Below are 27,687 nucleotides of genomic sequence, written 5' to 3'. Positions count from 1 at the left end.
TGGGGGCACAGACTCTGATGGGCCCTTGGGGAGCTCAAGCAGGGCCCACAAGATTCCCCCTCTCAGATTGCAAATTGGCATTGAGTGGGGAAGATTCAGTATTCATACCTGGGAGACACTTGCCCTCAAAGTGAAAGGAAATCCTGGGGAGGCTTTGGTGCTCCAGCAGGCAGACGGTGGGACTGAAGCCAGGCCCTCTCCTCTGCGTGAGGCTTTATGGGGCCTCAGCATCTCCCACGATGACAGGGTCCCCCTGAGCTCCTCTCTTCAGTGTTCCCACACGAGCCTGAGTGTGGAGGACTTTCTGAGCCATTGCTCTCTGACTTCCCCTCCGTGGGCTGGGGAAGAGCTGTGAGGAGCTGTAAGGTGTGTGGTCGGGGCCCTTGGGTGGCCATCTCTGAAGATGGAGGCAGCCATCTTGGGGGCACCCGAGCCCTAGCCCTCAGGATCCCAGGTGCAGGCTCTGCCTCTGCCTCTGAACGGCTGAATGGCATGGGCAGCCACTGCGGGTGGCAAACAGGGAGGGCCATGATGAGGTCTCCATTCCAGGCTGATGTTCCAGATCTGTGAGGGGGAGAATCAGGAAGGCCCAGGATAATCACCCTGCCCAGTGGTGGCCTCTGCCATGGGTACACAGACCCCAGGCCAGGGAAGAGACACGGCAGCAACCTTGGAGGAGGGGCCTCTGCCCACCTGTGTGACAGCCACCAGGGGCTCCTGGCTTCACAGCCTTGCTGGGGAGAGATGGGAAACTGAGACCTGGGGACCCTCAGCTGCCTGAGGTGCGGCTAGACTCAGATCCACCTGAGGCTGCCCAGTCCACCTCTCCCTTACTTCCTCCTTCCAAGAATATGGGCACAATGGTGAGCATTTGGAGACGAGAGATCGGGACCAGTCCCAGCCGGAACCACTGCCCCACTGCTCAGCCTCTGGCAGCCGCTCCTCTCTGGCCTGAGTGTCCTCTTAGTTCAATGGGCATTGCCAGGTCTCTGTGGTACCTTCTTTGTCATAGGCACGTGAGGGGTCAACAGGATCATCACCCAGCACTGTTCACAGACACAGACTGAGGCTGGACCCTCGGAGTCAGAGCTGGAGGGGGCCCGTTTGTGCAGATGGGGAAACTGAGCCTTGGACTGACTGTTGCAGGAATCAGGAGACTGGAGAGACCAATGGGTGAAACAGGAGGATTTCATTTAGGTGGCCACGAGCCTAGCGGATTAATATCCAGAGGCTGATCAATGAACAAGGCCAGCCTTAACGTTTATTCAGGTAACTGAAGGGGAGTGGCTAGCCATGGCACAAAACTTGTGGGGCAGGGAAAGCAAGCTTACAGAAGCAGAACAAAGGCAGTTAATTAAACTGTGACAGGTTTTGCATCTCAGGCATGTCTTGTGATCTTTGCCATCCTGCACAGATGGGAAAACAGGAACATATAAAATCCTTGCAAACTTGCAGAAATAGTTACAAAAATAGTTATAAGAGCAGAACAAAGAATGATGGCATGGGGAGAGAATTCCAGGGGGAGACTGATAAGAACTTGTTTTTCTCATCCCTACTCTTGGAACCATTTCTTTGGGACCCCTGCCTGACCTTGCAGATAATGTTATCATAGCTCCAGCTGGACTTGTTTTCCCTTTACTTGTTTTTCTTATATTTCCTGCTTAATTCTCCCCTTTGATGCTGTTTATAAATAAAGTTTAATACAAAGAATTATCATCAGAATTTAATTCTCCATGAGGAGTTAGTTCTTTATTTGGCAAAGGTTGATATTTGGTTAAAGCCATTAGTTAGGTGGTGGTTTACCTGGTTACAAGAACCTCTATGGCTGATTGGATGTTTTTGAGGAGAGGTAGGAGACAAGGGAGTATGAGGCAGACTCCCAATATGACCAGAACTATTCCTATTAAGGTCTTAAATCCTCCAAGGGACAAACACCAGCTCCCAAAGAGGGTATCTGGAGACCATCCTTTCCAAATTTGGACTGGGACATGGGCTAATTTTTGAATTTTTGCAGTTATATCTTCGACGACCTTCCTATTGTCATCAATTTCTAGACAACAGTTAGTTTAAACTTTCCACATACCCCTCCTTCTAACATGGATAGAGGGAGTAGCAAGAACAAAGTAATGAATAGTATACTCATACCCAGTATGGACAGCAGAGGTCCTTAACCAGGGGAGGAGGTTGAGCACAGTGACAGGTTAATAGTAAAACAATTAAGATTACAAGGAAAGTTACTGGGCTTAAGATTTCTAACTACATTTACTTCCTTGATGAAACCTTGGCCGTGCATAGACTAGTCAGCTTCCGGGGTGACTAGAGCAGGGCTGCTGTCTCCTCAAGCTTCAGCCGTGTGTAGACTGTTCAGCTTCTGGAGTCACCAGAGCAGGGCTGTTGTCACTTTCACTGGCACCTCGGTCCTGTCATAGGATCAGCCGGTTCGGATGGTCTGGGACTTGCTGGCTGGTCCACTTGTCCTGGGCTGCTGGTTTCAGCCAACTGTGGTGGATGTAAGGCATGATTCCTGCAACTTTAACAGCAGTGGCAGTGGACAAGATTACAGTATGGGGCCCATCCCATGTGGGTCTTGAAGTGGTTGGATTCTATTTCTTGACCTAAACAGAGTCCCTGGGTCTAAAGGCGTGTGTTTGGTCTATTAGGCCTATGGGCATTCTTTCCTGTACCCAGCCATGGATCTCTTGCATGGCTCTCCCTAAGGCCTGCACCTGCCTTCTCAAGGTTAGCTTCCCTAACTCATGGAATTACCTTTAATTTGACCTATGGTTGGGGGTGGCTGGCTGAACAAGATTTCAGAGGGTGAATATCTAGTTTGTTTGGTGGGGGTACACCTGACTTGGAGGAGGATCATGGGCAGGACCTGATCCTATCTTAGATGAGTTTTTTGGCAATATTTCTTTTTATTTTTATTTTTTTTTATTTTTATTGAGACGGAGTCTCGCTCTGTTGCCCAGGCTGGAGTGCTGTGGCCGGATCTCAGCTCACTGCAAGCTCCGCCTCCCGGGTTCCCGCCATTCTCCTGCCTCAGCCTCCCGAGTAGCTGGGACTACAGGCGCCCGCCACCTCGCCCGGCTAGTTTTTTGTATTTTTTAGTAGAGACGGGGTTTCATCGTGTTAGCCAGGATGGTCTTGATCTCCTGACCTCCTGATCCGCCCGTCTCGGCCTCCCAAAGTGCTGGGATTACAGGCTTGAGCCACCGCGCCCGGCCGGCAATATTTCTTTAGTAGCTGCTTGAGTGTCCGGTTCATGTGCTCCACTCTTCCTGAGCTTTGTGGCCAGTTGGCCGTGTGTAATTTCCATTTCCTGAATCCCCAGGGGCCTGGTTTGCAACAAGTATGTCCAGCACTGGTCTATATTCATTAGTCCTTGGTTTCCACACTGGCAAAAGCAGAGTGTTCTATGGTGACCAGCATCGGGCCAAGGTCCTGTGTTCTAATAGCTGTTTCAAATGCCCTTGAATGCCCTGTACAGCTTCTTGGGAAAGTAGGTATTGACAAACCTGAACCAGTGTTACCCCCAATTTTAGTTCCACTATCACTAGTGCCTGGTTCACAGCCAGGCCAGGGGGGTTATCCTCAGTCTACACTCCTGGAATTTTACTAGGTAACTTATACAGCTCATCTAGCCCCAGCTTTGGCAACCCTTCTGCATACAGTCTCCATTCCTCTGCCTGCAGGGCGGTAAGGGTTAACACCATTTCTTCAGGATGGAGCAGGCTTAAAGTCACGGGCTGTATCACTGCCAAGTGTTCAGCCCTAATATTTAAAGTCCATCAGGTGGCCCCCTACTTCCACTGTGACATGGGCTCCTGGGGGCCTAAGGAGATGGAGCCCAGTCTGGCCTAGTCCTCATACCTTTCAATCCCTGCCAGCCCAATGAAGTTGGCATCTGGCTCTTTCTGGGTATGACAGCCTTTAGCTGGCAGCCTTCTAACTGCTTGGCTTTCGTCCTCTCCCTCATTGCCTTCTGGACATTCATTCTTACCATGTCCTTTCTTCTTGCACCATGCACACTGGTCCCTATCTAGTCTTGCCTGATTCTTGGGTCTTTGCCTGATTTGACCTCTTCCTTGCCTGCACCTATGTCCACGTCCTCTCACGACACTTGCCCCCGCTTCTGTAAGTGCTGCTGCCAGCAAATCGGTCTTTTTCCTGAGTCTCTGATCAGCCTCCTTCTTTGCCTCCTGATCATGGTTAACATACACCTTGGTCAGGTCACTTCTAAAAGCTGAGTGGCAATCACACCTGCAAAGCCCTCTAGCTTTTGCAGCGTCCCCCTAATGTCCCCTTGGGCTTTTCCTACAAATGCTGTGTTCACCATGTGCTGATTTTCAGTGGCCTCAGGGTCAAATGCGGGAGTATAAAACTGCAACACCTCACAGAGTCTCTCATAAAACTGGCTAGGGCTTTCATCAATTCCCTGAAGCACCTCTGAGATCTTTCCTGTATCGATGGCCTTCTTTCTACCCTCCCTTAATCCTTGCACCAGTGCTTCTTGGTACCTCTGTAGGGGCTGAAACTGGGCTGCATCATTTGGGTCCCAGTTAGGGTCTGCTTCTCGGAACTGGCCCTGAGCATAAGCCTGAACATTAAGTGTGCCTTCTCGCGCATTGGCTTCTAACCAGTGGAGGGCTGCCTGGGTTACCCTCTGGCACTCCTCAGTGTTAAACAGCACCAGTAGGAGCTGTTTGCAGTCTGGCCAAGTTGGACTGTGTGTCAGGAAGATGGAATGCATTAGATCTGTGAGGGCTTGTGCTTCTCCATGTAGGAGGGAGTACGGTGTTTCCAGTTTAGGAGATCAGTGGTTGAAAAAGGCTGGTAAATGAAAGTTTGTTCTCCTCCTTGCACTTGGCTCTGTTCATTATAATAAGGGGTCCCCTTGTTTCCCTGAGAGGCATTTGCATAGCCTGGGTGCAGCCAGACTGGAGGCAGCCTGCTTGATCATTCTGACTGTCCTCCTTGACCTCCTGGGGTGAGGGCTCAGATTTCTCCCTCTGGGGTGTAGCCTGGGGTGTATCACCATCTGAGTCTGGCTGCTCAGGGGCCAGCCTTGGTAAAGGGTGGGTAGATTGGAGTGTAGGGAGGAGGGGTCTCTATCTCCTCTGGTAGTTCCTGCAAAACTGGTTTTTCCTGTGGCTTTCCCTTTGTCTCTGTAGCTGACAGTGAAGCTGAATTCTCTTTCACTTTTGGCTTGACTCAAGCCACTAGCGTTCTGCAATAAGCTAATAGGCAGGGCTACATTCAGCCATGAGTCAATATAAGGGAACGGGTCTGGATGCCCTGGCTGTTCTCCGACCCTAGTCACCACCTGATATACAATTGTTTATCTATCTATAGTCCTTTAGGCCAGCCACCCTACACCAAAAGAGGGCCATTCTATTTCACAGAGAGTTCTTAACCTCTGGGGGGGTCAACTTGATTCCATAGTCCCCCTTATAACCTTTCTTAAAGTTCTTTAACATACATTCTAATGGGGTGGGTTTTGACGACTTCCCTCCCATTTCCTCCTTTTTTGGCACAACACACTCACTCTCACTTTCGCTTCAGACTGATTAGATCATCTCCCTCGCGGGAGTCTTTCAGACGCTGCTTATCTTTGGAGTGATTGTTAATCCCCCCACAATTTAGTAATTCCTGAGCCATATGTGGTAGCTCATGTAGGATGTTCGCCACTAGTCCTGATCAGTCCACACTTTGCTTGGAGCGTACGGTCTACGCTAAGAGACCTGCAACCCCCACACATCACTCCCTGTGTTGGTTCCTCCTGGAACCGTCTCTTTCATACGCACCCACACACTTCCCTGCTCCGTTTCCTTTCTCAACCAACTTAGCAAGCCACTCTCGCATCCTGGGTCGGTTGGGGTGTAGGTTTCATCAGAAATAGCGAGCCACTCTCGTGTCCTAGGTCAGATTACTTGTATGCTCTGGGTGTCAGTTTCATCTGACTTTGTGAGCCACTCTTGTATCCTGGGTCAGACTACTTGGTGCACCCCCAGGAGCTGATCAAGTTCCCTTCTACCCTTATGGGACAGGTCCTGCCTTGGGCCCCAAACCTTACTGCGGTCCTGAAGTGTGCTGTTCCTGGAATCATCCTGTAGCCCCTTTAGGTTCCGCTGCACTATCGGGTAGGGGCACCAGACCACAGGAGAGCTGATCTCCCCTCCGGGTTGAAGTTCTACCAATGGCACCTGGGGTCACAGGTCTCTGCTGGCCCGGGGCTCCAGTCCCACAGGCAAATGAGACAGTAAACCTGTTGTCTCTGCTCCTGGCTGGCTCGCCAAAATGTTGTGGGAATCAGGAGACTGGAGAGACCAATGGGTGAAACAGGAGGATTTCATTTAGGTGGCCACTGGCCCAGCGAATTAATATCCAGAGGCTGAGCAATGAACAAAGACCAGGCTTGACTTTTATTCAGGCGACTGAAGGGGAGTGGCTAGCTAGTGGTGTGAAAATTGCGGGGTGGGGAAATCAAGCTTACAGAAGTAGAACAAAGGCAGTTAATCAAACTGTGACAGGTTTTGCAACTCAGACGTGTCTTGTGACCTTTGCCATCCTGCACAGATGGGAAAACAGGAACTTATAAAATCCTTGCAAACTTGCAGAAATAGTTATGAAAATAGTTATAAGAGCAGAATAAAGAATGATGGCATGGGGACAGAATTCCAGGGGGATACTAAGAACTTGTTTTTCTCATCCCTGCTCTTGGAACCCATTTCTTTGGGGCCCCTGCCTGGCCTTGCAGATAATGTTATCATAGCTCCAGCTAGACTTGTTTTCCCTTTACTTGTTTTTCTTATATCTCCTGCTTCAGGACAGTGCAGCCAAGAAAGGCAGAGCCAGCCTGCAACTGCGCCAACTGAGAGCCAGGCTGGGGAGCCTTCTCTCCTGCTCCGGGCTTCTTTGCACACTCTTTGTTCAGCCTGTCTGTCAGTAATGGAACATCCACAAGACAGGACAAAATGCAGTTGTAAATACAATGCAGTGGGGCCCAGGCAGGAAGGAGGGGTGCTGGCTGTAAAAGGGTGGCACAACACTGGGCACCTTGTGGTGGTGGCCATGTTCAGTGCCATGACTGTGGGGGGCGGTTACACATGCCAACAAGGGTAGGAAAATTGTCCTGTAGCTTTGCACACTGTTATCATTGTGGGAAACTGGGCAAAGAGTATAAGGCATCTCTATATTATTTCCTGCAACTTATGTGAGTCTACAATTACCTTAACATTTTGCCATGCTGGATAAGAACATTTACTGACACAGAACCATGCTTCAGGAGATTGCTGAGTGAAAAGGCCAGATGACGAGTTTATAGCCAGCACTTCATAGACAGTGATAGGGCTGCCATAACCGAATGTGAGGTGAAATGAGAAGATGGCCATAGAGGAAGGGATGAGAAGTCTTGTTTACAGGCCAGGCTAAGGGAATACAGTAAATCTGAGGTTCCATCTATAGGTAGTGATACTTACACACATAAAAGTCATGAAACAGTATTTGCAGTGTGATTCCACTTTTGTTTAAAAATGTTATAAAATCACATGCTCCTAATTATATATTATGCATACATTACATATTCACACAGAAAAGGTCTAAGTAGATGTATTTCAACATGTTTAGGAGCGATTCTGTCCTGAGGATGGGGTGCTAAGGGCTAAAGTTTCTTGCTGGTTTGTGTCTCTGTTTTATGGCAATCCTACAGTGAGCACCATCTGCGTGGGGTGCAGGAGGCGGAGGGGAGACAAGCCTGCATTCGGGAGGTCAATCTCAGCCGCCTGTCTGTGGTTCTGCCCTCCTCCATTCTGTGGCTCCTCCCTTCAGTGCCCCATTTCTGCTGTGGCCTCCTCTTAGTTCAGGGGCCTTGTGCAGAGTCCCATGCTCCCTTATTGGCTCACAGACCTCAGGACTCACCCCCACCCACTCATTCTCTCTCTTCCCCTCTCTCTCGCACACACATCACCACCATCACACATGTGCTCACACACATACCCTGCTGGACTCTCGGCTTTGCTGCTCACTCCACTTGGCCCACGTTGGGCTCTCTGTAAAATACACTCTACTGACAACACTGTATACCCCTCCCATCCCTACCAGAATGGGGACCAGGAAGAAATTGAGGCACAGGGAGTTTGAGCTATTTGCCCCCAGAAACGCAGGTTGCAAGGAGTGGATATAAGACCACAGGTTCCAAGCCCAGACTGCCTCCCACGACATCACAGTTGCCATTCTTCTCTCCTTGCTACTCTCCCCAAAGCACCAGCAAGGGGCCTGGCTTCCCTGGTCTTGTCAGCCTTGCCAGCACTGAGAGTGGACAGGCACTCCCAGTTACCTGTAGCACCTCTACAGCAGAAATGAAGACGTGGAGGCAGAAGATCTTGGAACCATTGTAGCCGACCATAAAGCCCTGCAGTTTCTGCTGGTGCACAGGGAAGGTGCTGGCTGTGATGTTGAGGTAGCCTCCTCCCGAGAAGCAGAGCATGTCCTCACACCGGGTGTTCCAGGCCACACTGTTGGCATTTAGTTCCTGGGGGACAGGGACGGTGGGCATCCTGTGAGAACCACCCTGGGCTTGGCCAGCGCTTGCACATTTCAGCCCAATACCCTCTTAAAGACTGAATCCCACTAAATTGCTTACAGTGGGATGGAGGGAAAAGGAGGAAAGGGGACCAAAAAGAAATGAACAGCGGCAATCCCCTCCATGCACCTGCGTGTTGTTGGAATTTTTGAGTAAGCAGGTGTTACTTTTGAAAAATATTCTCCTGACGATTCCTCAAATTGCACTAGAAGTGCAATTTGACCCAGCCATCCCATTACTGGGTATATACCCAAAGGATTATAAATCGTGTTGCTATAAAGACACATGCACATGTATGTTTATTGTGGCACTGTTCGCAGTGGCAGAGACTTGGAACCAACCCAAATGTCCATCAGGATAGACTGGATTAAGAAAATGTGGCACATATACACTGCACTATGCAGCCATAAAAAAGGATGAGTTCATGTCCTTTGTAGGGACATGGATGAAGCTGGAAACCATCATTCTGAGCAAAGTATCGCAAGGACAGAAAACCAAACACTGCATGTTCTCACTCATAGGTGGGAATTGAACAATGAGAACACTTGGACACAGGATGGGGAACATCACATACCAGGGCCTGTCGTGGAGTGGGGGGAGGGGGGATGGATAGCATTAGGAGATACCTAATGTAAATGATGAGTTAATAGGTGCAGCACACCAACATGGCACATGTATACATATGTAACAAACCTGCACATTGTGCACATGTACCCTAGAACTTAAAGGATAATAATATTTAAAAAAAAATATTCTCCTGAAATATGAGTCCCTGTATAGAAAGTGGAGAATCAGACCGGGTGCAGTGGTTCACACCTGTAATCCTAGCACTTTGGGAGGCCAAGGCAGGTGGATCACCTGAGGTCAGGAGTTCGAGACCAGCCTGGCCAACATGGTGAAACCCTGTTTCTAGTAAAAATACAAAAATTAGCCGGGCGTGGTAGCATGTGCCTGTAATCCCAGCTACTTGGGAGGCTGAGGCAGGAGAATGGCTTGAACCTAGGAGGTGGAAGTTGCAGTGAGTCAAGATCATGGCATTGCACCTCCAGCCTGGGCAACAAGAGCGAAACTCCGTCTCAAAAAAGAAAAAGAAAAAAAAAAAAGAATCGGCAAAGTGGGATTCCACTTCTATTACAGAAGACATATACATCTCTATACACAGAAGAATGTTTACAAGAATATGTTCCAAAAAAGGCTGAGGCAGGAGAATTGCTTGAACCTGGGAGGCAGAGGTTGCAGTGAGCTGAGATTGTGCCATTGTACTTCACCCCGGGCAACAAGAATAAGAGCAAAACTCCGTCTCAAAAAAAAAAAAAAAAAAAAAACAAAGAATATGATATTCCAAAAGATTAACAGCATTTCTGGGTGGGTGAAATTGCATAATTATAAAATCTTTTTTGTTTGCCTGAATTTGTTCTGTCATTCTGTTTGATAATAAGAGAAAGAACAGTGAGTTATTTGTAAGATTTGAAAATAATGTCTTTGTATTTACAGTCCACACATTGTGAAAATAGAGTCACCCTGGGAGGCACCCACTGCACCTCAGTTCCCTACTCAGCCCTGGAGCCTTGGGGACCAGCAGATGCTCACACTTTCTGCCTAGAATGTTTTACAATTGTCTGAATCTTTTATAATGATCGTGGATTGCTTCTATAATTAGAAAAAAATATATAGCTATTTTATGTGTAGGGGGAGGAGTAGTGGAGAAGAGGAAAAGCCAGCAGGCAATGTCACAGCTGGGAATGCTGATGTCTCCTGGCAGGGCTGAGAATCACCTCCCCTAGCCTGCTACAGAACCAGCAGTGGGGACGGTGGAGCACACACCCTTGCACACTTGTATGGTTCTAGGCTCAGACACAGATTCACATTTGGGGCCAGCTACGCCCCCTATAGGTGGGAGGTGAGGCTGGGGAGAAGGGAGGTAACATTTCAGGCCCCATTTTGTCTCCAGCACTGAGCTAGGCACTGTGGTATCCCCTATTCCTGTAGCAATTCTGTGAGGGGCAATTACTAATTTCATTTTAGAGAAAAGTAATCAAGGCTCAGAGAGGCTCACTAACTTAAGATCACACAGTAAGGGATGCAGGCAGGACCCAAGCCCAGGTCAGCCTAAAGGCTGTGCCCTCTCTTTCCCCCAAACCATTCTACTCTCTCTGGGACATGAGTGAGTTGAGACTGACAGGGAGTCACCCCTGGGCTTGAGGTGGCCAGGTAACCCCTTCTAATTGATTGAGGCTGCTCCCTACTCCAGGCCCCTCCCCTTCTCATTTCTGCTGCTGAGGACAAGGAGGAGCCTGGTAAGGCTGAGGAAACCAGTTAGGAGGGGCTCCAGCTTTAAGGGGAACTCGATTCTGCCAAACCAGCCCTCCCCACCTTCAAAGCCTGAAAGAGACAAATAACTGCACGAGCCCAGCAGAAAGCCAGTCAGGCCCTGGGCACAGAGCTACTGGGCTATCTTCTCTGGTGACACTTCCTCAGGCCACAGGGCTGGATGACTCCACTAAACAATGCCTAGGCCTCCAAAGATCCAAGCACTTCGCATTCTACCGGCTCTTCTAGCATTCTTGTGAATTAAGCAGAAGGCAAGGCTTGCCCATCCCCTTCCCCCTTTCAGATGACAAAACTGATCCTGTTTCCTTCCCGTGCGATAGGTGCGCATAGACACAGGCAGGCCTGCACAGGTAAGACGCAGACTTCTGCAAAGGAAGTGCATCCATCGCCCCATTCACTGAACGCCGACAACACGCTCCCCTCAGAGTCATCGCTCCATTTCCTGTTCATGGTAAATGCTTAAGAAAGGCTCTGCTGGCTCATCTCATTGCCAAGGAAACCAAAGTTAAAGAGGCTGGTCCAGGCCCTGCAGCTTGTGCCTGTGTGGGAGGAGCAGGTTGTGGCCCAGGGCCTCTGGGACTCTGCACCTGTGCTTGGCCCCTGCTCCTCACTGCTCCTCCCAGAGACCTGCCAGGGCCAGAGCTGGAGAGCCTCCTGCAGGGGCTGGGAAGCTAGAGGAGGGTCTCTAATCAAAGGATGATGTCCCTGGACCCCCTCGAGGACATCACCTGAAAAAGCAGCTCCTTGGTGTCGATGTCATACACCAGGCAAGTGTCGTTTTCATCTACCACGGCCAGCTTCTTACGGGAGGCACTCATGTCCAAGCAGCGCACGGCTGTGGCCTGCTTCAGCAGGATGATAGCAAAGAGATTGTCCACGAAGATCTTCAGGATCTGGCAACGTTTCAGTGAAAACAGTGTCAGTCACCATGGCAACAAGATCCTGGCCCACTGCCAGGCCGCTAGAATCCCATGTGCTCTGTAAGAACAACTCCCACCACCTTCACCAGAAGTTCTGTGCAGAGAAAAGGACTCCTCAAAAGAAAGAGGGGGGTGGTGGGCGCGTTGGCTTATCCTCAGCAGGCCAGAAGCGAGGTTCATCAGAGGCTGCAGACATAATGACAGCCCCGAGACAGGCCGAGCTCACTTCAGTGTCTGTTCGGACCGGGGATTTGTTGATGACATTACCCAAATGGCAGCGTTAGGAGAGGCCACCTAGCAGAGATCTGAGTCACGAACTAACACAGGAAAAGGCTACTATGAACACTGACAAGACATGTGGTAGAGAATTATAATAATGATGATGACAGCCATCATCTACTGATATCCCTGGTTTAAAAAAATTTTTTTTAGAGATAAGGTCTTGCTATGTTGCCCAGGCTGACTGCAGTGGCTATTCAGTCTTAATCATATCACACTGCAGCCTCAAACTCCTGGGCTCAAGAAATCCTCCTGCCTCAGCCTCCTGAGTAGCTGGGACAACAGGTACCCACTCAGTATGCCTGTTTGGGGTTTTTTTTGAAACTGGATTTAACTCCCAACCTTGATATCTGTTTTTGACAGCCCTGTGAAATGCAATATTATCCTCATGTCAAACTGTAGCCTCGGAGAGGTAAAATGACCTACCAGGGGGACAAAGCCAGTGAGTAGCTAAGTAAGAACATGACCTCAGGCCCACCTGACCCCAAAGTCCATCCTCCCACGGGAAGTGAGAGCTGCCTGAGAAAGAAGCGGCCCTTCCTCCCCTTGGCATTGCTCTTGACTTCACCCACTGCTCTCACGCCCCATGACTTCCATCCCCAGCAAAGACCCGACAAGCCTCATCCATAAGCCACCTGCTGCATGGCTTGGCTCTCAGGCTAATGCAGCTACATTTTCAGTTTTTTGTTTTGTTTTGTTTTGTTTGAGATGGAGTCTCACTCTGTCATCCAGGCTGGAGGACAGTGGCGCGATCTCGGCTCACTGCAACCTCCACCTCCTGGGTTCAAGAGATTCTCCTGTCTCGGCCTCCCGACCTCCCTGTAGCTGGGATTACAGGCGCCTGCCACCACGTCCAGCTAATTTTTGTATTTTTAGTAGAGACGGGGTTTCACCATGTTGGCCAGGCTGGTCTCAAACTCCTGACCTCAAGTGATCCACCCGACTCAGCCTCCCAAAATGCTGGGGTTACAGGTATGAGCCACTGCGCCTGGCTCATTTTCACTTTCAAAGTTTCATGTAGCAGCCCACTTAGAACTTTTCTTATGTTGAGCAAAGAACATGCTTGTACACGCATACACACACACATAAATCTGTTTAACTTTGTGTAACCTGGATATCCCACAACTAACTGGCCAAAGGCTCATTTTTCTTATGACATCTATCAGTACCCTGAGGACCCAGCATTTTCTAGGACACATGCTGGAACGCACTGCCTTAATCCACTCGCTGCCCTAATCAGGAGCTGACCTAGGTAACAATCTCTGCCTCCCTCTAGAAATCCACAGAAGCAGCATCTCTAACAAATCTCCCACCTTAAGCCACTAATCCACTTTACATGTAGCCAATGGTTATAGCTCAATTCTGCCAAAACATGGGCCTGCTATGAGTGTGACGGCCACAGCACCTTTGGCCTGAGGCTGTCCTCAAAAAACAAAAACTCTTCTCTGAAGTCTCAGAGTTGGAAAGAGGGGTGAAGCAACTTGCCTGAGGCCACACAGCCGCACTGAGAGGTTAAGTAACTTGCAGAGGCAAAACAGCTGCACAAGAGGTTAAGTAACTTGCCTGGGGTCACACAGTTACACAGAGAGGTGAGGTAACTTGCCTGAGGCCATGCAGCTGCACAGAGAAACTACATAACTTGCCTGATGTCACACAGCTTCACAGAGTGGTTAAGTAACTTGTCTGAGGCCACACACCGCACAGAGAGGTTAAATAACTTACCTGAGGCCACAGGGCTGCACAGAGAGTTTAAGTAACTGCTGAGATCACACAGTTGCACAGAGAGGTTAAGTAGCTTGTTTTAGGCTACACAGCTGCACAGAGAGTTTAAGTAACTTCCCTGAGGCCACACAGCTGCACAGAGAGGGTAAGTCACTTGCCAGAGGCAAAACAGCTGTACATAAGAGGTTAAATGGCTTGCCGGAGGCAAAGCAGCTGCACAGAGAGGTTAAGTCACTTGCCTGAGGCCACAAAGCTGCACAGAGAGGTTAAGTAACTTGCCTGAAGTCACACAGCTGCACAGAGAGGTTTAAGTAGCTTCCCTTAGGCCACACAGCTGCACAGAGGGATTGAGTAACTTGCCTGAAGTCACATAGCTGCACAGAGAATTTAAGTAACTCGACTGAAGCTGCACACAGAGGTTAAGTAACTTGCCTGAGTTCACACAGCTGCACAGAGAGGTTAAGTAACTTGCCTGAGGTCACACAGCTGCACAGAGAGGTTAAGTAACTTGCCTGAGGTCACACAGCTGCACAGAGAGGTGGGGGCATCACTGGAGCTCCAGAGTGAAGGCTACAGTAAGCAGTGACTGTGCCACTGCATTCCAGCTTGGGCAACAGTCAAGACCCTGTCTCAAAAAGCAAAAAATAATACAAAAAAGTCTGGCTGGGCACAGTGGCTCACGCCTGTAATCCCAGCACTTTGGGAGGCCGAGGCGGGCAGATCACGGGGTCAGGAGATGGAGACCATCCTGGCTAACACGGTGAAACACCGTCTCTGCTAAAAAATACAAAAAATTAGCCAGGCGTGGTGGCAGGTGCCTGTAGTCCCAGCTACTTGGGAGGCTGAGGCAGGAGAACGGCATGAACCTGGGAGGCAGAGCTTGCAGTGAGCCGGGATCACGCCACTGCACTCCAGCCTGGGTGACAGAGCGAGACTCTGTCTCAAAAAAAAAAGAAAAAAAAAGTCAAACAGAGTTAATGTATGAGCCAGCAATTCTTCTCCTAAGTATATACCAAAGAGAATGGAAAACACATGTTCATAAAAAACCTGTACACCAAAACTCACAGCAGCATTATTTATAGTAGCCGATAAGAAATAAGCTAAATATTTATCAATTGATAAATGGATTTTAAAATGTGCTATATCTATGTAGTGGAATATTTAGTCAAAAATGAATGAATCATGTTTGGGCATAGTAGCACATGCCTGTATTTTGAGCACTTTGGGAGGCCAAGGTGGGAGGATCCCATGAGACCAGGATTTTTTTTTTTTTTTTTTTTTTCAGGTGGAGTCTCGCTCTGTCGCCCTGGCTGGAGTGCAGGGGCGCAATCTCGGCTCACTGCAAACTCCGCCTCCTGGGTTCACGCCATTCTCCTGCCTCAGCCTCCTGAGTAGCTGGGACTACAGGCGCCCACCACCACGCCTGGCTAATTTTTTGTATTTTTTAGTAGAGACAGGGTTTCACCGTGTTAGCCAGGATGGTCTCGATCTCCTGACCTCATGATCCACCCGTCTCAGCCTCCCAAAGTGCTGGGATTACAGGTATGAGCCACCGCGCCCGGTGAGACTAGGATTTTGAGACAAGCCTATGCAACACAGCCAGACACCCTCTAAAAAAACATAAAAATTAGGCAGGTGTAATGGCAAGCACCTGTAGTCCCAGCTACTTAGGAGGCTGGGACAGGAGGATCGCTTGTGCCCAAAAGTTTGAGATCGCAATGAGCTATGAGTGTGTCACTGCACTCCAACCTGGGTGACAGACTGAGACCTTGTATCTTAAAAAAAAAAAAAAAAAAAAAAAAAGACAAATCATGCTGCAACACAGATGACTTTGAAAACATGCTAAGAGGCCGGGCGCGGTGGCTCACGCCTGTAATCCCAGCACTTTGGAAGGCCGAGGCGGGCGGATCACAAGGTCAGGAGATCGAGACCATGGTGAAACCCCGTCTCTACTAAAAATAGAAAAAAATTAGCCGGGCGCAGTGGCGGGCGCCTGTAGTCCCAGCTACTCGGGAGGCTGAGGCCGGAGAATGGCGTGAACCCAGGAGGCGGAGCTTGCAGTGAGCCGAGATTGCGCCACTGCACTCCAGCCTGGGCAACAGAGCGAGACTCCGTCTCAAAAAAAAAAAAAAAGAAAAGAAAAGAAAAGAAAAGAAAACATGCTAAGAAGTCAGTCTAAAAAGACCCCATATTGTATTATTTCATTTCAATGAAATGTCTGGAATAGGCAAATCCATAGAAACAAAATAACTGTTGCCATGGGATGGGGAATTGGAGGAATGGGGAGTCACTGCGAATGGGAACTGGGTTTCTTTTTCTTTTTTTTTTTTTGAGACAGAGTTTCACTCATTTCCCAGGCTGGAGTGCAATGGCACAATCTCGGTTCACCACAATCCCCACCTCCCAGGTTCAAGCGATTCTCCTGCCTCAGCCTCCCGAGTAACAGGGATTACAGACATGTGCCACCACACCCAGCTAATTTTGTATTTTTAGTACAGATGGGGTTTCACCATGTTGGTTAGGCTGGTCTTGAACTCAAAACCTCAGGTGATCCGCCCGCCTCGACCTCCCAAAGTGCTGGGATTACAGGTGTGAGCCACCACGCCCGGCTGGAACTGGGTTTCTTTTTGGGGTGATGTAAATGTTCTGAAATTAGATAGTGGTGATGGTTCCACAACTTCGTTAATATACAAAAAACCCTGAATTACATGCTTTTTCGGAGATGGGGTCTCACTCTGTCACTCAGGCTGCAGTGCAGTGGCATGATCACAGCTCACCACATCCTTGATCTCCTGAGCTCAGGTGTTCCTCCCACCTCAGTCTCCTGAGTAGCTGGGACTACAGGTACACACCACCACACCTGGCTAATTTATGTATTTTTTTTTGTAGAAATGGAGTCTCACCATTTTGCCTAGTACTTGGATCTGAATTGTACACTTTAAGAGGGTGACTTTTATAATATGTAAATGGTATCTCAATTAAATTTTTTTTTTTTTTTTTTTTTTTTTTTTTGAGATGGAGTCTCGCTCTGTCGCCCAGGCTGGAGTGCAGTGGCGCGATCTCGGCTCACTGCAAGCTCCGCCTCCCGGGTTCACGCCATTCTCCTGCCTCAGCCTCCCGAGTAGCTGGGACTACAGGCGCCCACAACCGCGCCCGGCTAATTTTTTGTATTTTTAGTAGAGACGGGGTTTCACCGTGGTCTCGATCTCCTGACCTTGTGATCCGCCCGCCTCGGCCTCCCAAAGCGCTGGGATTACAGGCGTGAGCCACCGCGCCCGGCAATTAAAAATTACATATGTGGCTTACATTATATTTTATTGGACAACATTATTCTAGACTATGAACCCTCAAGCCAGGCGCCAAGAGGTACCATGATAAAGTCTCTACATAGTGATTCCACAGCAGAGGGCCTGGGCTCCAGTTCTACCCCATAGACCCTAGCCCACTTGTTCTTTCCCTGGCATCTGAGGAGCTATGACGTGGGGCTTTCCCAGACTGGCTCTGTGACTTTTTAGAGATGGCGGAAGCATCACCCACCTTATTCCCCAGGTCCAGGACACTGATACTGGCAGACAAGCCCTTCTTCCTGGTGCTGGAGGAAGATGGCACAACTGTAGAGACAGAAGAGTCCTTCCTTCCAAGCTCTGGCAGGCAATACGGTGTTCCTGGTCCTCCAGAAGGGGCAGAAATGGAAGCCCCCATCAGAACAGGTGAGGTCCCACCTGTCCGGGGAGAAAACTGGGACCCTGGGAGAAGTCTTCAAGGGGTGCTAACCATCTGCTTGTCTCGATGCAGAGAATGAGGCACCCACTGTCTCTCTCCCATAAGCTTGCCAAGAAGATGGATGTGGCCCGCATAACCTTTGACCTGAACAAGCTGAGCCCACAGGACTTCATCAGCTGCCTGAACATGAAGGTGACTTTCTATGATGTGTACTCCCTTTCCTATGATCTATACTGCATGAGGCTGAGTGCATGGTGAGTGAATTGGGATTTGCTGGGGACACCTCCATGACACCCTCCATCCCATCCTATCTCTTTATTCATCTGGACTCATCTGATCTGAATTGGTCTTTGATTTGTCTGTGCACTCCCGCTAGAGTGTCAGCTCCTGGAGGACAGGAATCCCATTAGCCCTGCTCATCCCTGTATCATCCTTGTATCACACCTAGTGACAGCCTGGCATATTGAGGGTGCTCAGTGCATGTTCGTTGAGTGAGTAGCTGATGGCACCAGGACAAGGAGCAAATCTTGAAGCTGAGGGGAATCCCAAATCCTATCTTCAGACAGACCTTGTTCCTTTCTGCATGGGTGAAATGGAGCCTGGGGCGGAGGTGATGGGAGAGGGAAAAATGCCACCATGGATTCTGTTACACAGAAGCCAGTGGGTATACCATCTCCCACCCAAACAGGGGAGCAGCTCTAAGTACCCCTGGCGACAGTGGCCACATGACTTCAACCTGGCCAATCAGAAGAGCCCAACCTACCCAGCCACAGTGATTAGCTAACGTCTGGGCACGTGACCAATCAGGTGGCGAGGGTCAGGGCAAGGGTTGGTAGCAGGGGAGAGAAGGTCTATTTCTGTTGGGTGGCTGGGGCTGTGGGTGCCATCCTGTCACCTTGAAGGGAAAGCCCACCTGAGCACGACATCCACACTGAGGGAAGGACACAGAGTCAGAGGTTGGGAGAGAGTCCAGGTGACATTATTGAGCACCCAGGTGCAGCCAAGGTACAGTTACCCCAGAACATTCTCACTGGGATCTAGGTGGCTGTGAAGGTCACCTAGAGAGGTCAGCAGAGCTCCTCCAGCCTCTGGAGTTGATAGCTGTGAAGTCGATATAATGAGGACCCCGAATCACCCAATCTCAACCAGCTCCTTCCAGTGACTGCCATCATGGGCACTCTACACCGAGTCATGTAGCATGCTAGCTGGGACAGCTACTTCACTACATCCTAGAGCCCCACCAAAAGCAGGAGGAAGAGGCCTGGGGCAAGTTCCGGCAAATACTATCTGCCCTACAGTACCACCGCCAAAATAAACATTTCTATAGGAACCTCATGCCCCAGAATGTACTTGTATTTACAAGATGCCAACTACAACATAAAATATCTTTGTCTTTGGCACCAGATTTATGATAGGCTACAAGCTGGACACCTTTTGTATAACTCCCCGTTGTACTGCCCTATGGTGAATGGGTAGAGGTGGAATCTGGAGTCATTTTTTATACCACCATAACCAGAACCTTACCATTTGTCAGACCTTTGTGGAGCTGAGGAAACAAATACTGTGTGGCAAACATAAGATACAGTTGTTCCTTCAGAAGGAGTAGGGGCCTGGTTCAGTGTCTCACGCCTGTAATCCCAGCACTTTGGGAGGCCGAGGCGGGCGGATCATGAGGTCAGGAGATCGAGACGAGCCGAGATCATCCTAGCTAACATGGTGAAACCCCGTCTCTACTAAAAATACAAAAACAAAATTAGCTGGGCGTGGTAGCAGGCACCTGTAGTCCCAGCTACTCGGGAGGCTGAGGCAGGAGAATGGCGTGAACCCGGAAGGTGGAGCTTGCAGTGAGCTGAGATCACACCACTGCACTCCAGCCTGGGAGACAGAGCAAGACTCCAAAAAAAATAAAAAAAAATAAAGAAAGACTCATCAACACACTGCTGCCTGCAAACCCAGGGAAAGACCACCCTACACTACGTTATATGGCATCTGTAAATCAACATGGGCCAGCGGGAGACCCCAAGGCCCTACCAGAAGCTGCTCTTTGATCACCAGGTTCACACTGCATCTTTTTGGGAAGGTTAAAAAATAATAAATGACCACCAGGATCACAGAAGGAAAGAGCTCATGATGTATATGGAATTCACACAGATCACATCCAGGAATCTTTGGAACAAAAAATTCACAACACCACGGCCTCATACAAAAATCCTGGGCTGCAGGAAACCTGAGGCAGAGAGCTCCGTCATCACAGTGAAGTCCCTGCCTTCAGCAGATCCCACCAACAGCCACAATGTTTCCCATCACCTGAAAAAACTCACGTATTAAACTATTACACTTCTTCAGAATATTGGAAAATGGTGCATAGTTCGTATGTTCTCATTTGTTTATCTTGTGTCCAAAGTGTCTTGTCATTCCAGGCCACTCTAATTCTTGTGTATTAATAAAAAGTTTGAGGTATAATAAGGCCTCCAGATCAGATGAGTAAAACTGAAGATAGTCACAGTTCCCAGAAGGAAGGCAGAGCACAGTTAGGCAGGGCCACATGGGAAGCAGCAGGGTTGGTCAGGAGGCAGAGGGAGGGGTACTCTGAGCAAGCCCCTTTCCTGTGCTGCCTACAGGGAGAAAAGAGTGAGGGGCAACGAGCAGGCTTAGGAGAGGGCAGTTCCAATCATTCCAGTCCATAGGGGTCTGGTTCCTGTCACTGAGGTGATTAGGGCAGTCGGATAATGGTCCCAGTATGACAGCCCACAGGGGAAGTGTCTGAGGTGCACTGGATTGGTTGGTTTGTATTTGAAAAGTAGGTTGGGTACAGTGGCACACAACTATGATCCCATCACTTTGGGAGGCCAGGAGCTCAAGACCAGCCTGGGCAACATAGTGAGACCCCACCTCAACAAAAACTTGCAAATGAAAAAATTAGCCAGGCAGGGTAGCACACACCTGTAGTCCCAGCTACTTGGGAGGCTGAGGCAGGAAGATCACTTAAGCCCAGGTTTCGAGGCTGCAGTAAGCTCTGATCACGCCACTGCACTCCAGCCTGAATGAGGGGAGACCCTGTCTCTCTCTTGAAAAAGAAAAAGAAAAAAGAAAAGTGCACCCTTGGGAGGAAGATTGCTCTGGGGGAGAAGGTGACATGGGAGGCAAGGGGCCAAGGCAAGGTGACCTGGCATATCATGAGGTTGTTCAGAACATGAAGTCCCGTGTACACACAGAGGGCAGGTGTTAAAGCTCCAAGTTCATACAAGCTAGAAACATGGCCAAGGCCAGGGCTCAGTACAGTGTCACCTCCTCAGAGAAGCTTTTTCTGCCTGTGCCATCTACAGTGAGAGCCTCCCCTGTGCACATGTCCCTAGCTGCTCCCACTTCATTCCCTTCATGACATTCAGGGCCTGTCCCCCTCGGCTCAGCATCTTTCTGGGCCTCCCACCTCACCCAGAGTAAAAGTCCTCAGAGCAGCCCCAAGGCCTGCAGGACCTGGGCCCCCTGACATCCTAGGTCTCCTCTCCCACCACTGCCCTTCTCTCAGGCCACTCCAGCCCCATCTCTGCTCTACTGGTTTCCCTGAGCCCTGCTTCGCTCTCTGCGGCACTTCCCTCTCCACAGCACTTCCCTCTGCCACCACACTGAGTAATACTCAGTTTTTCTCTCCTGCACAGTATCAGCAACAAGGAGCAGCTGGTTTTGTTTTTTTCTAAATTCCTGCTTTTGTCTACAGCCTACATCATGGCTGAGCACATAATAGGGGTCAGTAAATAGTAAAGGAGCAATTCTTCTCACCACCTGATACGTGTTTGTGCTCCCCAGTATCTACTCCTTCAGTGCACATTCACTGAGGCTCCACTGCATGCTGAGCCTGTTCCAGAAACCAAAGCACACCAAGGGGAGAAGCAGGCAGAAATCTCTATTCTGATGGGCTGACAGCCTAGTGGGAAAGAAAGAGAAAAAAATAAGGAAACAATACACAGGCAGGTGGTGACATGTACCATGAAGGAAGACAAAGTCAGGATGTTTCTGAGAATGCCTGAAGGCATTTAGAGAACAATTACTGCAATGGGCAGGGTGTTCCAGATGGAGAGAACGTCAAGCACAAAGGCCCTGGGGCCACGATGGACTCCATGTTTGAGTGTTTAGTCTGGATTCCTGGTTTTAAGTCTGTATTCTGCCTTTATTTGTAATCCTTCATGTTTCATCTTACCTAGCTAATTAACCCAAGTCCCAGTAATGCTGAGAGATGATGCTGGCTTGACCCTATGTACTATCAAAGGAGGGGCCTAAAAGTGGTCATTCTCAATATAACCTGAAGGTAGACAGCACTGGATTTGCTGCTCAATTGGATATGGACTAGGAGAATAAGAGGGGACACAAGTGACCACATATGTTTGGTCTGAACAAGTGGAATAAGAGTCACCATTAACTAAGATAAAGAACAATGGTGGGAAAACAGGATTGGGTGGGATCGGGAACTCAGATTTGCATATGCCACTTTTAGACGCCTATTAGATCTCTATGTGGAGCTTTTGAGTACAAAGGCAGATACAAAAACAAGCTAGAATTGAGGGGAAAATCTGTCCTGCAGGAGAAATGTGAGTCATCAGGATATTGATGGTAAAGTCAGGACACTAAATTAGGTCATCCAGCGGGTGGTTGCAGAGGAAAATAAAAGTGTCCACAGCCTGAGCCACAGACAACTCCAACCGTGCTAGTGAAAAACAATGGCCAATGTTTAGCAGTTGAGGAGCCAAGAAGGAACCAGCAATGGACACAGAGAAGTATCTGCCAGTGAACTATTTAGAACATTCAGAGAATAGTGAGAATAGTGATTCAGAAACCAGAGAACAAAGTGTGTCAATAGGGTAGAAGGATGAACAGTGTCAGATGCCAATGATGGGCCAAGTAGGATGAGGTCTGAGGACAGATCATACGATTTGACAACAGAGAGGTCACTACTGACTTCCATGGCCATTAGAGACAAACACCTGAAGGGTAATGGCTCAAGATCCAGTAGAGAGGACAGTTAACGATGCAGATAAAGGAAATTACCCTTGAGTAAGTGAGAAGGACTGGGGTCTAATGAGAGGTTGATTTTGCCAGAAGCAGACAGTTCACAGTAACACAATGTAGGTAACATGGGCATATATGCAGGGGGAGTGGGTAACTGTGCCTGTGAAGTTCCCATCTGACTGCATGGATTTTCCCAGTGGAATGGAAAGTAAAGCTGACAGCTGAGAGTAAGGGCAGGGCAAGACAGGTGATGCCAGAGGTTTAAAGATGGAAACCGATCTGAAGGATTTGTGTTCCTTCTTCACCATGCTGCTGGGAGGCAGGAGGTCCCAGGATAGAGCACCACACTGCCCCAGGTCCTGGGTAAAAGGGTTTCCCATATGTTAAAGACATAGCTCTGCATTTCCTAGCAGGGCAAGGTGCTTTTAGTCTGAGTCTTAGCTTCTGCATCTGTAAAGTTGCTTGCTATAAAGGTATCAGCCTGGCAACCTCAGAGGAATGTTCCAAAGAGAAGCCAGGGAATAACTTCCGTGATAGAGGATCAGCCAACATTCAGCCAAGCTGAAAACAAGGCACCCCTAGGAAGGGGGAAATGCTACTGTGTTTACTCTTATTTTGTAGATGAGCACACTGAGGAACAAGGAGGAAAAGTGACTCGCTCAAGGTCACAAGATCTTCTTGAGCCTGCACTGTCCATCTCCTCTGCTGCACAGTACCTCCCAATCTCCACGCACTACATAACTCACTGGGCTCTACAACATCTTCGAGTGAGACACATCACTTGCTCCATTTTAAAGCTGAAAGAATTGAACCTAAGGCCAAGCCTTTCACCTCTAAGAAGATGGTGTGTTTAATAACCTAGCTGTTACTATTGGCTGGGTTGTGCAACCTGTGGAAGTCACCCTGCAGCTAGATTTCTGCAGAATCTCAAAGGCAGGGGGTAGCGCTAGGGCTCAGCTGGCAAGGAAGCCCACAGGCCACTAGAGTGTGACATGGGAGCGGCATGGCCCGAGCTGTTTAAGAATCAGAGAGGAAGCCTTGCATATTTCGATGTCAAAACACTGGAGATGAGAGTCACTCAGTAATCACTCATCTGGGCTTTCCCAAATCGTCCTGACAAGAACACTTGTCAAAACCATGTTTCTGCCCAGGTGTTCCCTTTCCTAGCCCCTGCCCCCAAATTAAGTTCTTCCCAAGGGAATGTGAGTGGAAGGAATCCGTGATTTCTGTCAGTTTTTAAAAGACAGGATCGTTCTTCGCAGTCTCTTCTTCCCCCAGCTGCAGGCAGAGGCCTCTAGGCCCTGGAGGATGGAGGTGCAAGGCGGAAGGGGCAGGTCTTTGCAGCAGCATCTGCAGGACAGCCTTTCTCCTACCTCTTGGTGGTTTGCTGGCAATCTTTGGTGGTCTTTGGCTTATAAAATAATCAGTCCAATCTCAGCCTCAGCTTTAATAGTAAGGGATCAAGCAATAGTTTCTACTCAATGTTCCTCATACCCAGAGTCAAGCATTCTGCTATGCTAACGCTAATATTATGGCTAAAGAATGTTCACTTTCTCCTATGTTGTGAATCAGTTGTACTGATGTGAGGAGACATTCAGAACTACTGTGAGGATATTTTAAACACTTGTTAAATCAAGTTTAGCCTAAAGCTGCTTCCTTATATATTTTAAGTTGAGTTTATAGGTTTTCTGCACATTGTGAACTATGACAAGTGGAGGCATAAACAGACTAGCCTACACTTGTGCCAATCACAGAGTTTTTGCCAATCAAATGTAGCCAACTGTTCGAACCATGTTCAAATAAGGCATGGCAGAGCTGTAACCAATCCAGATGTTTCTGTACCTCGCTTCCATTTTCTGTACCTCACTTTCCTTTGCTGTCCAGAAATCTTCCATTACATGGCTGCGCTGGAGTCTCTGAGCTTGCTCTGGCTCAGAAAGCTGCCTGACTTGAATCATTGATTGCTCAATTAAACTTTTCTTTTTTTTTTGAGACAGAGTCTTGCTCTGTCACCCAGGATGGAGGGCAGTGGTGCAATCTCGTCTCACTGCAACCTCCACCTCCCGGGTTCAAGTGATTCTCATGCCTCAGCCTCCCGAGTGGCTGGGATTAGAGGCACTCACCACCATGCCCGGCAATTTTTGTGTTTTTGGTAAAGACAGAGTTTCACAATGTTGGCCAGGCTGGTCTCGAATTCCTGACCTCAAATGATCTGCCCACCTCATCCTCCCAAAGTGCTGGGATTACAGGTATGAGCCACTGCACCCGACCCAGCCAATTAAGCTCCTTTAAATTTAATTCAGCTGAAGCTTTTCTTTTAGTATACTGAACAGGGGAAACTGTTTAAAACCACATATTTCTCAGAGGTTAATACTTAAATATAGGATGGAAGGATCAAAGTGTAACTATTTTCATTTTTATCATTTGCTGTGCTAAGTGCTTTCATGTGGATTATTTTACTTAAACCTCTTAAAAGTCCTGTCAGATAAAGGGTATCATACTCATATTTACAGATGAGGAAACTGAATTTAGAAACTGGTATAGTAGTAAAACAGGAAAACTCTTCTGCTATACTCTACTGGAGCAATTAAAAATTATGCCTTAACATTTTTCTATTTTTATTTTGTAAAATATGTGCCACTGGATTTCTCGTTTGGTTGATTTAGGGAGACCTGTGTACACTAAAGAAGATTTGACACATTAACAGACTACTTGACTGATTTGACTACATTTGTTTGGCAAAAACATACAGCAGCTCAAAACTGAAAGTTTTTGCAATATATGTATATTTTTCTTTGTTTTACCTATGGGGATAATTTACAAAGGCAGTTGTTTCCAAATACCTTCTTGTGAAGCTGAATGCCAAGCAAGTAAATATCAACCACCGATGAATAAACCAGCTGAGAGACCTTAGACAAAGTAAAATAATCTGAAAAGATGCCTGCACATATTTTGCAGTTTAGACTCTACGCCTTGTAGAGTTTTGAGCTCTTTTTTCTTGATGTTGTGTTAGCAATTTAATCTTTTTTGGTGCTGAGCTTAGCTCGCTGAGATGAAAGGGATAAAGGGATTTCATTTTGTTCTCAAGGAGTTCACACAATGGAAGCTGGAGGCATTTCCCAACACTGTGGTCGATGCTACAGTCAGGGAACAAGCAAGTCTCCCCAAAAACAGGGATCGGAGTTTTTAAGGATAATTTGGCAAGTAGGAGCTTGGGAAGTGGGGAGTGCTGACTGGTCGGGTTGGAGATGGAATGACAGGGGGTCGAAGTGAGTTTTTCTTGCTGTCTTCTGTTCCTAGGTGGGATTGCAAAACTGCTTGAGCCAGATGACCGGTCTGGGTGAAAAAGCAGAGCGGCATTCTTCCTAGAGGAGCAGGCTGAAGATCTGTATAGGGCCCATGTGCACCGCTGGGCTGTGAGGTGCCCGGCATGCCCTGCCTCCTACATGGGCTCCTATGGCCTGGCCTTGAAACCGCCACTGCAAAATTATAACTTGAGACAGTGAAAGAGATCTGACCTAACCAACTCCATCTTGCTTCTAACCTCCAAGCTGTCCTTGTTCATTCCTGGGCGTAGGCTGAGCTAACCTTGGGAAGGAATGAGTTTAAAGTTTAACTTCAAAACAAAATAGCCCTTTCCCAGAAAACAAACAAACAAACAAACAAACAAACAAAAAAACTTCTTCTTGCCTGGGACCAGTCGGCCTTTGGAGGAGTAACAAATTAGCTGTAAGATTAGAAATTACAGTTTAGAGGCCAAGCAGCCTTTGGTTGCAAGAGTCTGAACGTCCCCCAAATTGTTCCTGGGAATAACATCACTGTTGCAAAACCTAACACCACCTAGACTGGTAATCTGACTCAACGAGTTCTGCAATCCCACCCAGGAATAGAAGACAGCAAGAAAAACTCACTTCGACCCCCTATCATTCCATCGCCAACCCGACCAATCAGCACCCTCCACTTCGAGTTCCTACTCGCCAAATTATCCTTAAAAATTCCGATTCGTGTTTTTGGGGAGACTGATTTGGCTATTAAAACTCCCTCTCCAGCACAGCTGGCTCTGCGTGAATTACTCTTTCTTATTGCCATTCCCCTGTCTTGATAAATCAGCTATCTAGTCAGCAGGCAAGTGAACGCCTTGGGCGGCTACAGCCTGGCCTGTCCCATCCCATCCAATAGTTCCCATCTCTTCTCAGCTCCCTCTGTAGTTTCTCTTCCTCCACCTGCCTTTTCAGTGTTTCCCAAGACAGAGGTGACTCAGTTTTTTTTTTTTTTTTTTTGAGACGGAGTCTCGCTCTGTCCCCAAGGCTGGAGTGCAGTGGCGCGATCTCGGCTCACTGCAAGCTCCGCCTCCCGGGTTCACGCCATTCTCCTGCCTCAGTCTCCCGAGTAACTGGGACTACAGGAGCCCGCCACCGCGCCCGGCTATTTTTTTGTATTTTTAGTAGAGACGGGGTTTCACCGTGGTCTCGATCTCCTGACCCTGTGATCCGCCCGCCTCGGCCTCCCAAAGTGCCGGGATTACAGGCGTGAGCCACCGCGCCCGGCCGTGACTCAGTTTTATCCAGACCGCTCTGTGACTGAACACCCATTTTCTTTTCCTCTTCCAGAAAATATTTGTCAACTAGGTACAAAACAGTATCTCAGGAATTCACCATCCAGTTAAAAATGGAACCTTATCCTTACCGTGCCCCTGCAGAGACCCCAATACCGCGCATTTCCCCCATTCTTTTGCTTTCCTCAAGTTTTACCACAGCCTCGCGGCCGCAAGTGACAAAAGAGGCAAGGGGAAGCAGCTGGGCCGGCCTTTAGGTTTCTATACACAGGGAGATTTCCCATGGCTAGCATTTATGGAAACAACTGCTGGTATGTGAAAAACAGGTCCCTCACAGCCGTCACGACGGCCGGAGCTCATACCCGCCAACATGCCCGCGGCCCCGACCCTCCAATTTTCTCCGCCCAGCAACTCTGGCCGCGCAAGCACAGTGGGACCGGAGGGAAGCGTGGGCACGTGACGTCATCAGTCAGCGCGGACCAGCCAGGTGCACATGACTACGGCCTTGGCCGCGGAAGGTGGCAGCCGTCAAGCCCTTCTGGCCTCTCCATCCCCTGTTGCGGTAGACC

General features: G+C 48.7%; 3 protein-coding genes across 4 annotated transcripts in view; 1 reads left to right on the top strand and 2 right to left on the bottom strand.

Annotated features, from left to right (window-relative positions):
- Nucleotides 1–27,687, top strand: part of COPG1 (COPI coat complex subunit gamma 1) — a 583,372-nt gene that overhangs the window by 145,452 nt on the left and 410,233 nt on the right. The gene's annotated exons all lie outside the window — the stretch shown is intronic.
- RPN1 (ribophorin I) overlaps nt 1–27,687 on the bottom strand; it is a 359,024-nt gene that overhangs the window by 229,894 nt on the left and 101,443 nt on the right. The window lies entirely within an intron of this gene.
- LOC126949154 (intraflagellar transport protein 122 homolog) lies at nt 995–27,538 on the bottom strand. 2 transcript variants are annotated; one of them, XM_050781775.1, is made up of 6 exons: nt 27,481–27,538; nt 19,084–19,292; nt 17,374–17,507; nt 11,644–11,808; nt 8,339–8,533; nt 995–2,499 (listed from the first exon to the last, which is right to left on the bottom strand). In XM_050781775.1, exons 2-6 carry the CDS (start codon nt 19,133–19,135, stop codon nt 2,404–2,406), a joined length of 642 nt encoding a protein of 213 aa, XP_050637732.1. In that variant the 5' UTR covers nt 19,136–19,292; nt 27,481–27,538; the 3' UTR covers nt 995–2,403. The 2 variants fall into 2 exon arrangements, with proteins under 2 accessions (XP_050637732.1, XP_050637733.1); XM_050781776.1 differs by lacking the exon at nt 995–2,499 and having other exon boundaries at nt 3,228–8,533.

This window comes from Macaca thibetana, chromosome 2 (genome assembly GCF_024542745.1).
Source record: "Macaca thibetana thibetana isolate TM-01 chromosome 2, ASM2454274v1, whole genome shotgun sequence".
Lineage (NCBI taxonomy): Eukaryota > Metazoa > Chordata > Mammalia > Primates > Cercopithecidae > Macaca > Macaca thibetana.
The sequence above is the reverse complement of the archived record's forward strand: the minus strand, read 5'-3'. Positions and strand labels throughout refer to the sequence as shown.

What these genes read in the sequence shown, in the direction of transcription:
- LOC126949154 (XM_050781775.1), bottom strand. Translation starts at nt 19,135, where the DNA reads ATGTTTGCCACACAGTATTTGTTTCCTCAGCTCCACAAAGGTCTGACA. An exon ending in TCCTGGACCTGGGGAATAAG is followed by an intron (nt 11,809 to 17,373) that starts GTGGGTGATGCT and finishes AAACGTTGCCAG; the next exon opens with ATCCTGAAGATCTTCGTGGA. An exon ending in CCAAGGAGCTGCTTTTTCAG is followed by an intron (nt 8,534 to 11,643) that starts GTGATGTCCTCG and finishes CCTGTCCCCCAG; the next exon opens with GAACTAAATGCCAACAGTGT.